This window comes from Gymnogyps californianus, chromosome 1 (assembly GCF_018139145.2).
Source record: "Gymnogyps californianus isolate 813 chromosome 1, ASM1813914v2, whole genome shotgun sequence".
Taxonomy (NCBI): domain Eukaryota; kingdom Metazoa; phylum Chordata; class Aves; order Accipitriformes; family Cathartidae; genus Gymnogyps; species Gymnogyps californianus.
In genome coordinates this window covers 95,355,225-95,370,853 of record NC_059471.1, presented here as the reverse complement: position 1 = coordinate 95,370,853, position 15,629 = coordinate 95,355,225, and the positions used below count along the sequence as shown (strand labels likewise).

The window sequence follows — 15,629 nt, the reverse complement described above, 5'->3', positions numbered from 1 at the left end:
AATAAAAGCACCGTATTTTCTGGAGATCAGTCATTCACAGAATCACATAGTTTTCTATTCTCTTTTGCTATCCGTCAGTATGCTTATCTGTGATCCTATTTAGGAAAGACTGGATGTGTACTTCAGTGAAAGACAAGGAGAACCTCACTGCTTAAAAAAGAGGTGGTAATCATTTAGTGTTGAATCAATGCCTAAGTGTGATGGAAGGGAACGTTACAATGTGGTTTTAGTAATTACTCTGCATGAAGATGGTGTAAAAACTGATATGCGAGTATTTTCAATAGTGAAAGACATAGTGGTGTTTTCTTACTTGATAGAACTTCATCTTTGTATAAAGGACAAATTTTACAGGCATTTCTTTATCTAAACTTCTTCTGTAGCAGTGACAGTTATTTGCTTCTTTTTGCTGCTGTTTGCACTTGCTAAGATGATGTTACATAATGGTTTCTAAGGGGTTGCTCTGCTCATTTAGATTATATTTGCAAGGATGTGAGGGATGAAGCGCATAATGCAAGTGTAATATGAAAGTTCTAGTAAGAAAATTTGCACTTTGTGAATCTGAAAATTTTTTTGGATTAAAATTCAGTCATTTCCAAATTCTGAGCATTTCTTCTGAATTTATAGATGACTAAAAGATCAAAAGTCTAGCATAAATCTGAGTAACTTGTTAAATGCTTCACGTGAAAGAATGTTCATCTCGCTGCTTGTATTTTTGAATGTTATTGATTCATGTTAGAAATGTAATAGGGCACATATAAAAATAGTGCATTTTAAATTTCTTTCTAGTGTAGCACAACAATGTGGTAAGCATTCTCAAACCAAGAAACCATATTTATATTTTCCCATAAATACATATGTAGGTCATTCTTGAAGAATGAATAATTGTGTGGAAAGAGAATAGAAAGGTAAAATGTCTACTTTAGAATACAGACTTGATATTTTCCCCTTTTCTCAAATTATCGTCAAGGCTATTCATTCAGGATTTTGCTATTTTTCTAGAATACTAGTGGTAAGTTAAAAGAAAAAAAAAGTTTAAGGATGATTAAATAGCAAAAATACCAAATAGTTTCAACAAAGAAGGAAGAAAATTAATTATGTGCGGTTTGGTTTTTTGTGTTTCTATACTAGCAGAAGGACTGATTTGTGATCAGAAAAAGTAAGTGTGTTGTTTGGTTAAAAACAAAATCTCTTAAGCTTTGAGAGATGTCACAGTGGTTTCTGCTCTTTCTTTATTCACAACTGTTTCTGCTTTTCTGCCTCTTCTCTAGAACAGAGATGTGAGCTAATATATGCTGGTTAAAATATATGCCAGTGTCATTTCATATATTGTGATTTTTTTTTTTTTTTAAAATCACTATTAAAGAAGTGAACAGCAAGAAATTTAAACATAAGGAAAAAACTTTGTTACTTATGAGGGTGGTCAGATACCAGTATAGGTTTCCTAGACAGGTTGTAGAGTCTCCATTCTGGGAGGTGTTCAGAACCCAACGGGATGTGGTCCTGGGCAACGTGCTCTAGTTGACCTTGCTTTGAGCAGAGGGATTGGACTAGAGACCTCCAGGTTTTAATAGTTCTGTATTGTGGTGAAAGAGCCTGTCTTCTGTATTTGGAGATAATTTTGCGGTAATGTTGGATATTTAGGATTAAAATCTTGGTGTAGTCTGCATAAATGCATTAAAAGAACTTACTACTGTACAGTTCTTCAGAATATGACCAAGGAGATCTTTTATTAATAGGTCAAATCAAGAAAGCCTATTAAGTTTTGTGTGTTTATATTTTGAGATCTATGTGAGTTTTTTAACTTAATTTCACACTTAAGTTCTGAAGGAGAGTAATTAAATATCATCTCATCAGCGTTCTTTATAAAGATTTAAGAATTTATTAGAAATTTCAGATGTGTACGTCTTTCCAAACATTGTGTTCTAATTGTTTTCAAAAATTTTTTTTTTATTCAACAGCTTGAATATATAGCTAATATACTACCTTATTCTCTTCCATAGATCTGAAGAGAGAAGCCAGTATTTGTCACATGCTGAAGCATCCTCATATTGTTGAACTATTGGAGACATACAGCTCAGATGGAATGCTTTATATGGTCTTTGAGTTGTAAGTTTCTCTCTTTGATTTTACCTTTCTTTGTTTTCATTTGCTAAATAAAATCGTAAAAGTATGTCTGCTTTCACCTGCTTGTTTTGTAGCTCAGAAGTCTTGAGTGCTATGAAAATATGTGTTTCTGGCAAGTACAGGTTGTCCCAAATAAAAAAAGTTGTCACGCTGGCTAAGTGACTAACATCAGGCTGATTCTTTATAGCATGATTTCTAAGGGCAGACATGCTGTTCGTTGATGGCTGCTGTGTCCCTAACAGGGTACCTGAGAACGAGTTAAAAATCTGCTGATAGTCATCATCTTTGGGTAACTGATGGTATTCTATTCAAGTTGTGAAGTTTCGTTTTTTTCCAGACTATTGTTTCTTTAGCACTGCTTTTCCTTTACTAGATAAGAAAGTAAAGCTTATTGGTGTATTTAAGTATTCTTGTAAATCGATATACCTGTTCACATCATATGAAAAGAGGCATTTGTCTAAAAGATATGTTTTGGAAGCTTGAATGTAAGAGTTTAGTTACCGTTGGCATTTGGAAGGGTGAACAAAACATGACTTTTCAGCAGTGTACAGGTATTTTTAATTGACAATGAGAAACAAAAGAGGAGGCAGCCCCTAAATTGTCACATTCCTTCTTTGAGGGGAAATCATTAGTCCTTCTTGAGTTAGGTTTTAGCTAACTGGGAAGAACAAAAACAGACATGCAGAATGCTAATTTGTGCATCTTCCATATTCAATCTTCCTTCTCTTCTCTGTACCTACCAGCTCTTCTTTTTATGTTCCCCATATTTGCATTCCTAGTGTGTCTGGGCATATGTGTTTACACCTCTTTAATTTCTCTGATCTTCCTGCATTATGTTTTCTGATGCATTTGGCCTGCTTATGTTGGAGCAAGCCATATCGCGCCAGTGTGTTAAGTCGAATTGGCAAGTCCACTAGAACCAAGAATTTGACTTGAGATATGCACTTAAAAAATTAGTCTCACATTGTTAGTTTTACCACTGAGGTGAAGAAAAAGTTAGGTGGTAACAGCAAAAAAAAGATGTAAAGCTGAAAATTGTTGCTTGAAAGTCTGCTTTTTTTTTTAGGTGAGTTCATAAACTTATGACTGTGTGAAATAATTCTTTTATGCTTTCCTTTCTATAATTTTTGATTCAGTACTGACTTTGGGTTTTATTTTTTAAATCCCAAAGCATGGACCAAGGGACTTTAATTATCCTGTTACGAAATAATTATGTACACCTTGGGGAGACATACTGTGATAATTAACAAGATTTTGAAATGGAAAAAAGGTTTTGCTTCTATTTTTACCATGCCAGTAGCTCAGAAATATGAGACAAAAGCAGTAATTATTTTTTAATGACAAGCCTATTATCATTTATGTTTGTATACATAAAAAGTAAGTCTGAACAATTAGGATTAGTACACAAATACGGTACCTGACTTCAGGCCACATGAAAGAAGGAAATATGAGGCTAAATTATTTGAAGGATAATAATTCTTTACCATCTCATAAGTCCTTGTATCCCTTGTACACTACAAGACATCACTCTTTTGTAACAAACAGTGATAGAAAATGAGACAGTAGGAACACCTGTGCTCAAAATGTAGCAGGGAATGGAAGAGTTGTGGGCACAGTGTATTATGCTGGAGGGGATGCTTTGGTAAAGTAATTCAACAGAAGACTGATGTTTGCTGTGGAGTAAGACTGCATTGTCTGAATTTGATTGGGTTAGTGGCATACTGTATAATTGTGACCATAATAAGAAACTTGTAGTTAGAAGAAAAGCATCTATGTATTTGTAGATAACTTACTTTCCTGCATACTGCTTTCTGTTCATTATGCTATTATTATAGCAAACTTAACTACTTTGCAACAAAGTTCTGTCTATAGTAATAAAATATATTTTATTAGGGTCTAGTTATTCTGAAATGACAGAAAAGGGCAAGACAACACAGATCCACAGAGGAGATATAAGCCCAGCTGGTGATGGGCTATTTGTGGACTGGCAGATGCTTTGCATGAAAATTAATTCAGGTCCAGCATGTGAAATGCGCGGAATAACCACACCTAAAACTTTGTGCCATCAGTTGCACATAAATGATACATAGGTCCACTACTGTTTCATAAGCTGTGAGCTACATGGAGCAGCTGCTAAAATGACCCTGAATATCTTGCCAAATCTATTGTTATGAAAAAGTACAAGTTAAATAAGCAAATGCAGCATATATCTGATAACAAGAAACGGTACCACTCAGGAAAAAATACAATCTGTGCCCAATTTTGAAAACTTTTGTTAAAATAAACATTTAAAAAATCAAGTCACAATTCATAGAAGCACTGATGAACATGAACAGTAGCAATGAAGTTTAACACCAAAAAATCAGCTATGTTTTTAACCACTATTTATACACAAATTCAAGCACTCTTTAGAAAGGAGCCATCATGTCATGTTACCAGTAGGTTGCCATTAGCTGTAAGGTACTGCTGTTAATAAACTGTGTAGAAGCAGTTGGTCGTAATAGATGAAGTGCATGTGTAGAGTAAGAAGCAGATCCTGTCCCAGAAAGTCTTATTCTTAAAGAAAAATTATTATTTTAAAAGTATTTAGATGTTATTACATCATAAATGAGAGAGTATGTGCCTGTGCCAAGTGATTCTCCCCCGCATACACCCCAGCTGCTCCCCAGAAAGGTGATGGACTCTTTCCACTGATGGAAGAGATCCCTTGGAGGCTCTAGAGAGACCTTGCATCTGAGATAGGGCCAGCCCTAGTCTTTATCATACAGTCGCAATTTTCTTTACCATTCTGTGGTGTTATTTGCTGATAGCTGTATATAGAATGATAGAATCGTTTAGGTTGGAAAAGACCTTTAAGATCATCGAGTCCAACCGTTAACCTAACGCTGCCAAGTCCACCACTAAACCATGTCCCTAAGCGCCACATCTACACATCTTTTAAATACCTCCAGGGATGGTGACTCAACCACTTCCCTGGGCAGCCTGTTCCAATGCTTGACAACCCTTTCGGTGAGGAAATTTTTCCTAATATCCAATCTAAACCTCCCCTGGCACAACTTGAGGCCATTTCCTCTTGTCCTATTGCTTGTTACTTAGGAGAAGAGACCAACACCCACCTCGCTACAACCGCCTTCCAGGTAGTTGTAGAGAGCGATAAGGTCTCCCCTGAGCCTCCTTTTCTCCAGGCTGAACAACCCCAGTTCCCTCAGCCGCTCCTCATATGACTTGTGCTCTAGACCCTTCACCAGCTTCGTTGCTCTTCTTTGGACTCGCTCCAGCACCTCAATGTCTTTCTTGTAGTGAGGGGCCCAAAACGGAACACAGTAGTCGAGGTGCGGCCTCACCAGTGCTGAGTACAGGGGGACGATCACTTCCCTAGTCCTGCTGGCCACACTGTTTCTGATGCAAGCCAGGATGCTGTTGGCCTTCTTGACCACCTGGGCACACTGTCAGCTCATCTTCAGCTGGCTGTCGACCAACACCCCCAGGTCCTTTTCCGCCAGGCAGCTTTCCAGCCACTCTTCCCCAAGCCTGTAGCATTGCATGGGGTTGTTGTGCAGGACCTGGCACTTAGCCTCGTTGAATCTCATACAATTGGCCTCAGCCCATCAATCCAGCCTGTCCAGATCCCTCTGTAGAGCCTTCCTACCCTCAAGCAGATCAATACTCCCGCCCAACTTGGTGTCATCTGCAAACTTACTGGGGGTGCACTCGATCCCCTCACCCAGATCATTGATAAAGATATTAAACAGAACTGGCCCCAATACTGAGCCCTGGGGAACACCACTTGTGACCGGCCACCAACTGGATTTAACTCCATTCACCACAGCTCTTTGGGCTCTGCCATCCAGCCAGTTTTTTATGCAGCGAAGATTATGCCTGTCCAAGCGATGAGCAGCCAGTTTCTCCAGGAGAATGCTGTGGGAAATGGTGTCAAAGGCTTTACTAAAGTCTAAGTAGAGAACATCCACAGCCTTTCCCTCATCCACTAAGCAGGCCACCTTGTCATAGAAGGAGACCAGGTGAGTCAAGCAGGACCTGCCTTTCATAAACCCATGCTGACTGAGCCTGATCACCTGGTTGTCCTGTATGTGCCACGTGATGGCACTCAAGATGATCTGCTCCATAACCTTCCCCAGCACCGAGGTCAGGCTGACAGGCCTGTAGTTCCCCGGATCCTCCTTCCAGCCCTTCTTGTAGATGGGCATCACATTTGCCAACCTCCAGTCAACTGGGACCTCCCCAGTTAGCCAGGACTGCTGATAAATGATGGAAGGTGGCTTGGTGAGCACTTCTGCCAGCTCCCTCAGTACCCTTGGGTGGATCCCATCTGGCCCCATGGGCTTGTGTGTGTCTAAGTGGTGTAGCAGGTTGCCAACCATTTCCCCTTGGATTATGGGGGCTTCATTCTGCTCCCCATCCCTGTCTTCCAGCTCAGGGGGCTGGGTACCCAGAGAACAACTGGTCTTACTATTAAAGGCTGAGGCAAATAGGGCATGAAGTACCTCAGCCTTTTCCTCATCCTTTGTCACTCTGCTTCCCCCTGCATCCAATAAAGGATGGAGATTCTCCTTAGCCCTCCTTTTGTTGCTGATGTACTTATAGAAACATTTTTTTATTGTCTTTTACGGCAGTAGCCAGATTAAGTTCTAGTTGGGCTTTGGCCCTTCTAATTTTCTCCCTGCATAGCCTCACAACATCCTTGTAGTCCTCCTGAGTTGCCTGCTCCATCTTCCAAAGGTCATAAACTCTCTTTTTCCTGAGTTCCAGCCAAAGCTCTCTGTTCAGCCAGGCCGGTCTTCTTCCCCACCTGCTCATCTTCTGGCACATGGGGACGCCCTGCTCCTGCGCCTTTAAGATATCCTTCTTGAAGAATGTCCAGCCTTCCTGGACTCCTTTGACCTTCAGGACTGCCTCCCAAGGGACTCTGTCAACCAGTCTCCTAAACAGGCCAAAGTGTGCCCTCTGGAAGTCCAAGGTAGCAGTTCTGCTGACCCCCCTCCTTACTTCTCCAAGAATCAAGAACTATCATTTTGTGATTACTATGCCCAAGATGGCCTCCAACCATCACATCACCCACAAGTCCTTCTCTGTTCACGAACAACAGGTCTAGTAGGGTCCCTTCCCTAGTTGGCTCACTCACCAGCTGTATCAGAAAGTTATCTTCCACACACAAGTAATCCATCATTAGTCTTGTTAACTGTGGCCTTTTACCTCATACAAGCATGTAGTCACTAGAAAGACATCAAACAGATATATTTTACAGTGTCAAAACAGATGAAAGCAATCTTTTTTTAAGTCTGTATCTTGCAAAGAACAAAATAATGTGCAAAACTCTCCTATTTAAAAATTCCATTTATGAAATGGGGTGCAATCTGGTTTCTTTCGTATTTGTTCAATAATGTGCTATTCTAGATAGTGCTGTCCCTGTCACATGATGTTTGCTTGGTAGTTTGTGTATGGGACAGGGGGAGGAACACTGATTTTACATAGAATGCTGTTTTCTGTTTGGTATATAAGTATCACTTTTGCTTTTATATTCTATTGCTTATTACTTTTTTTTTCTAATGACCATTGGTCTTTATCAATGAGAATACTTTGAGAAGGGTCAGCTACTTGCAGTATTTCTAAAACAAAGCAAATATTCCATCTGAAGTATGTGAAAACCACATTTTAGACTTAGAGTCCATTATATGCAGTTTATCCTCAGCATAATCAAAGTATGTGGACTGAGAGTACTTATCTTTCATGCTGATGAGCTCAGATACGTAAGTAGTGAATGAATTGCAGATACCTTAGTATCTGGTCATTTGTAGAATATTGTCTCACCACTATACGTAGGTGGTTTTGCTTTTCTTAGTGCATTCTATAGAGAGATTTATCTCTTGGGCTATTAGAAGAACTAATCTTACTTAGATTTACCAGTTAGGCTGTACATATATATAATTATAGACATATAACTTTGCTGTTTAACCTAGCTAACATGTAAAAATGCTTTAGTTTTAAAATCTCAAATTCATAAAAGCAGTACTTTAAAATGGTTGCAATTACTTACATTTATGTTAAGCATAAGCTGATGAGTGTTTAAATGACAGTACATTCAATCATGTGGCTTTGTTGAAGTGTTAAGAAAAAAAGAAGGGGAAAAAATGAATGCTATCTATTTATTCTGCTTTGTTACAATACTGTGAAATAGCACAGCTTCCTAGTTTATGGAGCGAAAACTTTTTTTCATTATTTTACTTAATCATGTTAAGATTCCAGTTATGGTTTTATTTTTAAATGCAGTCTCACCTGTAGTCCTTCATCTTTTATATGGCTTTACTGTACTTCTGTTCTTTCATACTTGCATAATGCATTATCTAGGATAAAAATAAGTCTTAAATGTTGACTTTTAAAAGTAAAATCAAAAGAAGCTAAAATCTGTATTTTTCACACGGAAACAGGTTGCTGTGATTACTGAAAGAAAATAGTTTCAGATGCTTCTAGATTTAAAGTTTGGACCAGATTTGCAAAATATTCAATGAAAGAAAAAACTTTCAAATTCATTTTGAAAAGCTTACGATACACCTAGAGAAGTCATTAAATTAGAGATTCTGTCTGTCCTAACTTCAGATGTTCAAAAATTGCACTCTAAATCTGAGGCATCTCTGTACATGCTGTTTTTTCCTGTGGACTGAAAGGGAGCCTAAAATGACTAATTTTAAGTCATAGAATAGTTTGGGTTGGAAGGGACCTTTAAAGGTCACCTAGTCCAACCCCTCTGCAATGAGCAGGGACATCTTCAACTAGATCAGGTTGCTCAGAGCCCCGTCCAACCTGACCTTGAACGTTTCCAGGGATGGGGCACCTATCACCTCTCTGGGCAACCTGTTCCAGTGTTTCACCACCCTCATTGCAAAAAATTTCTTCCTTAGATCTAGTCTGAATCTATCCTTTTTTAGTTTAAAACCATTACCCCTTGTACTATCGCAACAGGCCCTGCTAAAAAGCTTGTCCCCATCTTTCTTATAAGCCCCCTTTAAGTATTGAAAGGCTGCAATAAGGTCTTCCCGGAGCCTTCTCTTCTCCAGGCTGAACAACTCCAACTCTCTCAGCCTGTCTTCATAGGAGAGGTTCTCCAGCTCTCTGATCTCTTTTTGTGGCCCTCCTCTGGACCGGCTCCAACAGGTCCATGTCTTTCCTGTGCTGAGGGCTCCAGAGATGAACGCAGTACTCCAGGTGGGGTCTCGCCAGGAGTAGAAGGGGAGAATCACTTCCCTCAACCTGCTGGCCACAGTTCTTTTGATGCAGCCCAGGATATGGTTGGTTTTCTGGGCTGCGAGCGCACATTGCCAGGTCGTGATGAGCTTCTCGTCAACCAACACCCCCAAGTCCTTCTCCTCAGGGCTGCTCTCAATTCCTTCATCCCCCAGCCTGTATTGATATTGGGGATTGCCCCAACTCATGTGCAGGACCTTGCATTTGGCCTCGTTGAACCTCATGAGGTTCACACGGACCCACTTCTCAAGCTTGTCCAGGTCCCTCTGGATGGCATGCCGTCCCTCAGGTATGTCAACCACACCACTCAGCTTGGTGTCATCTGCAAACTTGCTGAGGGTGCACTTAATCCCACTGTCTATGTCATTGATGAAGATATTGAACAGTACTGGTCCCAGTACGGACCCCTGAGGGACACCACTTGTCACCGATCTCCATCTGGACATTGAGCCGTTGACCACTACCCTCTGGATGCAACCATCCAACCAATTCCTCATCCACTGAACAGTCCACCCATCAAATCCATCTCTCCAATTTAGAGAGAAGGATGTTGTGGGGGACTGTGTCAAAGGCCTTACAGAAGTCCAGATAGATGATATCTGTAGCTCTTCTCTTGTCCACTGATGTAGTCGCTCCATCACAGAAGGCCACAAGGCTGGTCAGGCAGGACTTGCCCTTGGTGAAGCCATGCTGGCTGTCTCAAACCACCTCACTGTCCTCCATGTGCCTTAGCATAGCTTCTAGGAGGATCTGTTCCGTGATCTTCCCAGGCACAGAGGTGAGGCTGACTGGCCTGTAGTTCCCAGGGTCCTCCTTTCTACCCTTTTTAAAAACAGGTGCAATGTTTCCCTTTTTCCAGTCACCAGGGACTTCACCTGACTGCCATAACTTTTCAAATATTACGGAGAGTGGCTTGGAAACTACATCAGCCAATTCCCTCAGGACTCTGGGATGCATCTCGTCAGGTCCCATAGACTTATGTATATTCAGGTTCCTCAGGTGGTCAGAAACCTGTTCTTCTCTTGCAGTGGGAGGGACTTTGCTCCCCCAGTCCCTGCCTTGCAATCCATCCACTCGAGAGGTGTGGGAAGAGAGATTGCCAGTGAAGACTGAGGCAAAAATGTTGTTGAGTACCTCAGCCTTCTCCTCATCTGTTGTTACCAGTTTGCTGGTCTTGCTCATCAGGGGGTGTACACTTTCTTTGACCTTTCTTTTCTGGCTGACATACCTGTAGAAGCCCTTCTTATTATTCTTTGCACCCCTTGCCAAGTTCAGCTCCATCCTTAAGGCAACCAAATTCCACCAAGTATTAAATATTCTGATATCAAACTCTTTGACATAAAGACAGATTTATTTGACTTGATAAAACTCATGTTTATATTGTGTTTGTATTGGGGATTTTTTGTGTTATGCATATTCAGTACATCGTAGCCTCATTACTTGTGGACACAAAGTTTAGGCAATCATCTGGTCTGGGTATACTGTTTCTCTTTTGTCCGCAACAGCCTGTGAACTAGTGACTGATTACAGTCAAAGGAAGTGACAGACAATTTAAAGCTAGCTTATGTTTGAGGAAAGAGAGATCAGGTTTTCATCTTACATTTGCTTAATATTTGTTGATTTCATTCATTTGATGAACAGGAATTTATAGGAAACCAGACTTCATTAGTTTTAATGCTTAAAGAGCAATCTTTGGGGGTTTCCTGTTGACAAGGCCAGACTTAGAAATCAGGATTTTTATCTTGGATGAAATTTTGGCTCTTTTATAATAAGTAGCAAAATTTGGCAGAGCAGCAGAGAATTCAGAGCATTGAGACATGGATGCATTGAAAAATTGGCATTTATTATAACTTTAATTATCACAGGCTATTAAGTTGCATTATTTTAGCAAAGCTTCAGAAGACCCACTTTTAAGCAAAAGTAACTCGTAGAAGTCAATATACAATGTTAATGCATGTATTTGTATTTTCAAGAGTTTGTATAAACATGAACTAATTCACGCAGCATTGCTATAAAGTGAGTATTTTTGTATGGCCTCATGATACTGGCTGACATATGGAGGTTTTAACGTTAAATTGGAGTATGGATTAAAGATTTCAGGTTACGTACAGTACTACTACTATACTGCCACCAAACCCAGTGCTTTTTAAGCGTGCATATGTTCTTTCTTTCATGCTATTTAATAATCAGGTTGGACCATTGCTGTGAAAACACTAGTAGAAAATTGTTTCCGAGCATACCTATTTAGAACTACTTACTTCTCCTAAGATCATCTACACTGTGATTTAGGAATTAAGTATTACTCAGTGAAGTTTGTCCGTTGTTTGCGACTAAATGGAATGAGTTAGGTTATCAAAAGCACTGAAATTCATCTCTTGGCTGCCAGCAAAGTTGTAAAAATGTCTCAATCTAAAGTACTGAAAAGCCTCTAAACAGATGCTGAGAAGGTAAACTCGGGAACATCTTTTAATTATCTGGAATGAGCTAAACCCTGGATGCGTGGGCAATATGTAGGAAATAAGAGTTTCTGTACTTTTTGGTCTTAATTTTCAGAGGTTACTACATAGGACTTCAAAAAAAGTTAAATACTGTATTTTTAAAGTTAATTTATGGCAGTTTATTTGTAGTAAGTGAAGACTGCAAGTATATAAAAACTGTCCAACTGAAGGAAAAAATGCCATTGTGCACAGACCTTTAACATACGTGGTAGAAAACTCAGTTACGAGCAATATGCCAAGTCTTTTTTTTTTTAAAGTAATAATTCAGTTTCCTAAAGCAGTGCTTCTCAAACTGTCTGATTCTTCATCAATAAGTTAAGTTGTAGGCCACATCTTATTAGGTCATCTGCAAATTCAAAGCTATCATACCCTACTATTAAAATGTAGATCTCTTCCGGAGTATACTATCTGTTCTTCAGACTGACTGTTAGTCTCAAAACTGATTTCTGTATTGAATATGACTCAGGAGTAAACTTTTTTGGGCAGGTTGCAACTTATCATCAGCTTTGTGCAGAATAGTAGAAAGATTTTCAAGGTGCACAGTAGCACTGATCCAGAGCTATGGAAAGAAACATTTATCCAAAGGGCTGAGATCCAGGCACAGTTCTGCTAAAAATATGAAAAAATCAATAGTAGAATATGGGAAATTAGGGAACGTAGTTCGTACTGGTACCCAAAACAATTCAGATGTGGTGGTGTTGTCTGTTAACTCCCTGTTCAGAGTTGCTTTAGCTGGCACTTTGAGTGTAAATACCATAAACTGTCCCAGTTTATGTAGCTTCCATGAGTGCCCTCTACTGGTGTCAGATGATTCTCTCTCAGTCTATGAGTGTGCTGTCATTTTATCAACTTTTTTTGCATCTTCCACTTATGTCTTCAGTATGTATATATCTCTGTGTGTTTATTTTAGTGGTTTTTAACTTATCTTAATTTTTTTAATTTCTACCGTTTTCACATGCCTGATGCTGATAGTCCTTACAAAACCTTGAGACTTCCTGAACTTTCATTTCATCGGTATCTCAAAACTTTAATGCTCTTATATCACATAAGCCTTTCAGTTTCTGAAAAGTCATCTTTTAAGTGGTTGTGATATTGCTGAGTTTTTAGTCTGTTAGTGCACTGAATTTTCTGGGGTTTCTCGTAACTGAGGCTGACTCTTGCTTTTGCAGCCTCAGCTAGATAAAAGTTCCAAGATTTTCAGATGAAAATCAACATCATTGGGGTGATACAAGCCCTATTTATACATGAAGAAAAATATACTCATAAAATAAGATTTTGTCTTGAAAAAGACAGTTGAAGTCCGAGATTAAAATACACCTGCCGCATATTTCTACTTTTGAGATCAACAGAGTTCATCTTAATGGAATAAGACTTTCAAACATTACTGCTCACAGTCTGTAGCAATTTTTAATATCGACATAATTTAAACTAATTGACAAATATTTGCAAAAAAAATTCAAACTGCCACTTACTGTTACAAAATTTAAATGAAGAATACTGGTATGTATAAGTGGGAGGTAGAAATACATGTTAAAGACCATTCTGATTATAAACACCTTATTTAATAGAAAAGTTAGTGTAAAGGAATGACACTCTTGGCTCAGTGTCTCAGCAACTATTGATACTGCTGAAAATCTTGAGTGCTTCTGGATCTTTATTCATCTGTAGTTTATAACAAGTCAGAGTGAAATTAGTATTCTAAAGGGTTCTGCTGCTTCATGAGAATGACACCTCCTAATTTTTGGTAGTGTAATCATACATTTTGTATTATCTGCAGTGCTTGGTGTTGCTTGGGTTTCAGTTTTGTTTCCCATCTAGCTGAAATAAATTGTTGGGAGGAAGCATTGAAAGGGAGATTGACATGAGGTTTTTTTCCCAGTGAGCTAGGTAAATCCAGATTTATGCTGTTCTCATTGAATGACCCCATTGCTGCCATACAGTACTATGCATAGTGCAGCACAGTATATTCTCTGTCTGAGTGATATTTACCTATGTATACAGACTAGCTGTATGAAATTGAGTGAGACAGAAAAAACTACTCAGAAAAAACCTACAGAGGAATATATTGATGCAGTGATGAGCAGTCATGGTTTGGCAATATGGGTTTCTGATTTGTGGGGCTTGTTAAATCTGAAGATGGTACCAGGTGCTGAAATAACTGGCCAGGAAATTTTGGTCACCAGTCTCTCTTACAGTTGTCAGTGCTCTATCCACATGATAGTGTATTTTGCATGGGGATACCTTTTGGATTTATTTGTGAATTAAAGCTTCTGAACATTGCTTGTGACTCCCTAAGCAGATGTTTTTAACAAAGCAAAAGTGATTGTGTGCTGACATTCTGGATAGCTTACCAAAATGGCCCTGATAATGTTGGCTTTCTAGATACCTTGCAAATTCTGTGGGGTTTTTTTTTTCCCCCCTTGAGTCTTTGGTGGAGAGGAAAAAGAAAAGGTGTGAAGGCTGAAAATGACATGTTACAATCGATATTTTTGCAAGTGCCTTGTTAAGCATGAATTATAATATATGATTTTTATTGTTCCTGTTAACTCTTGTTACTCTCTCCTCACCCCATCAAGCAATGAACATTTTTAGATATAAATCTGCCTTAGGTTACTTACAGGAGAAAGAAAAGGAGGGCAGTTATGCCACACCAAGCTGCTTTGGTTTTAGAGAAATGGTAGTCTAATTTTAGCTTAAGGACTATTAATATACATGCATCTAAAAGTGTTATACTACTCATTGTGGGAAGTTAGGTTATCAGAAAGACTACAGACAATTAGGGAGAAAAGGAACAAAGTATCAAGTATCAGAGGTAGGGATATAGTATGTGTGCTGTCACTGTTTTCAGGTGCCTTCGGTGAGGCTGTGAGGTGTAAAATATCTTCTTGGCTCCTTAATTATCCATATGAGAATGCTAACTGGAAAGACTATACTACATTTCTAGAGTATTTTTTAAAGACTTCATTTAAAATTCAGTTTGAGTAAGATTTTTGTGTAACTACAGTCTTTATTACATAGAGAGTTGCACTTGTAATACTTTTAAGAACACAACATAATATCATGCATTAATTGTTAACTTGCAGAGTCTTCTTGTACAGGGCATTGACTTTCTGCTGTCTTGCACACCTTGTTCAGTAAGCAGTTTAAGCAATGGAAGAAATGTTTGGTTTTGCTAATGTTTTGAGAGAACTGTTATATGACCTGAGGGGCATAAAACGGTTAACCTGTGGCAAGCCATATTCTATCAGATTACCTGTTTAATGCTGTTTTAGTTAGTAATGCATTGTACGTGTATCCAGAGTATTTTATGTAAGATTTATGTAAGTGGAGCAAATAGATTTTTGGAGCATTTTAATGTAATTGATTGTAGTTATCTGTCTTAAGCATTTTGCCTCTTTTTACCTGCAGTATGGATGGAGCAGATCTGTGTTTTGAAATTGTGAAGAGAGCAGATGCTGGATTTGTGTACAGCGAGGCTGTAGCCAGGTATGTATTAAAATTTTAATTAATCCCACAGGGTAAATGGAAAAGAATGGAATATACTGTTGTACAATCTGGTAGCTAAAAGTTGGAATACTACAAATAATCCTGTTTCCACAGCCTGAATGTTTATTACAATAATTAGCATAATAAAAGTAGAAGTTTGGAGTGTTTTGTCATTTACTAGTTGTATATTTGGATGGGATTATTGAATAAAATAGTATTTCACATCCAATACTTAATTCTCTGTCTTTGCCTTTTATGGAT

The 15,629-nt window shown here is 38.8% G+C and overlaps 1 protein-coding gene across 7 annotated transcripts in view; it reads left to right on the top strand.

Annotated features, from left to right (window-relative positions):
- CASK (calcium/calmodulin dependent serine protein kinase) overlaps positions 1–15,629 on the top strand; it is a 228,485-nt gene that overhangs the window by 89,504 nt on the left and 123,352 nt on the right. For all 7 annotated transcript variants that reach the window (XM_050915214.1, XM_050915213.1, XM_050915211.1 and 4 more), the window contains exons 3-4: positions 2,001–2,106; positions 15,291–15,368. In XM_050915214.1, the coding sequence (XP_050771171.1) occupies positions 2,001–2,106; positions 15,291–15,368 (184 nt within the window). The remainder of the gene's footprint in view (positions 1–2,000; positions 2,107–15,290; positions 15,369–15,629) is intronic.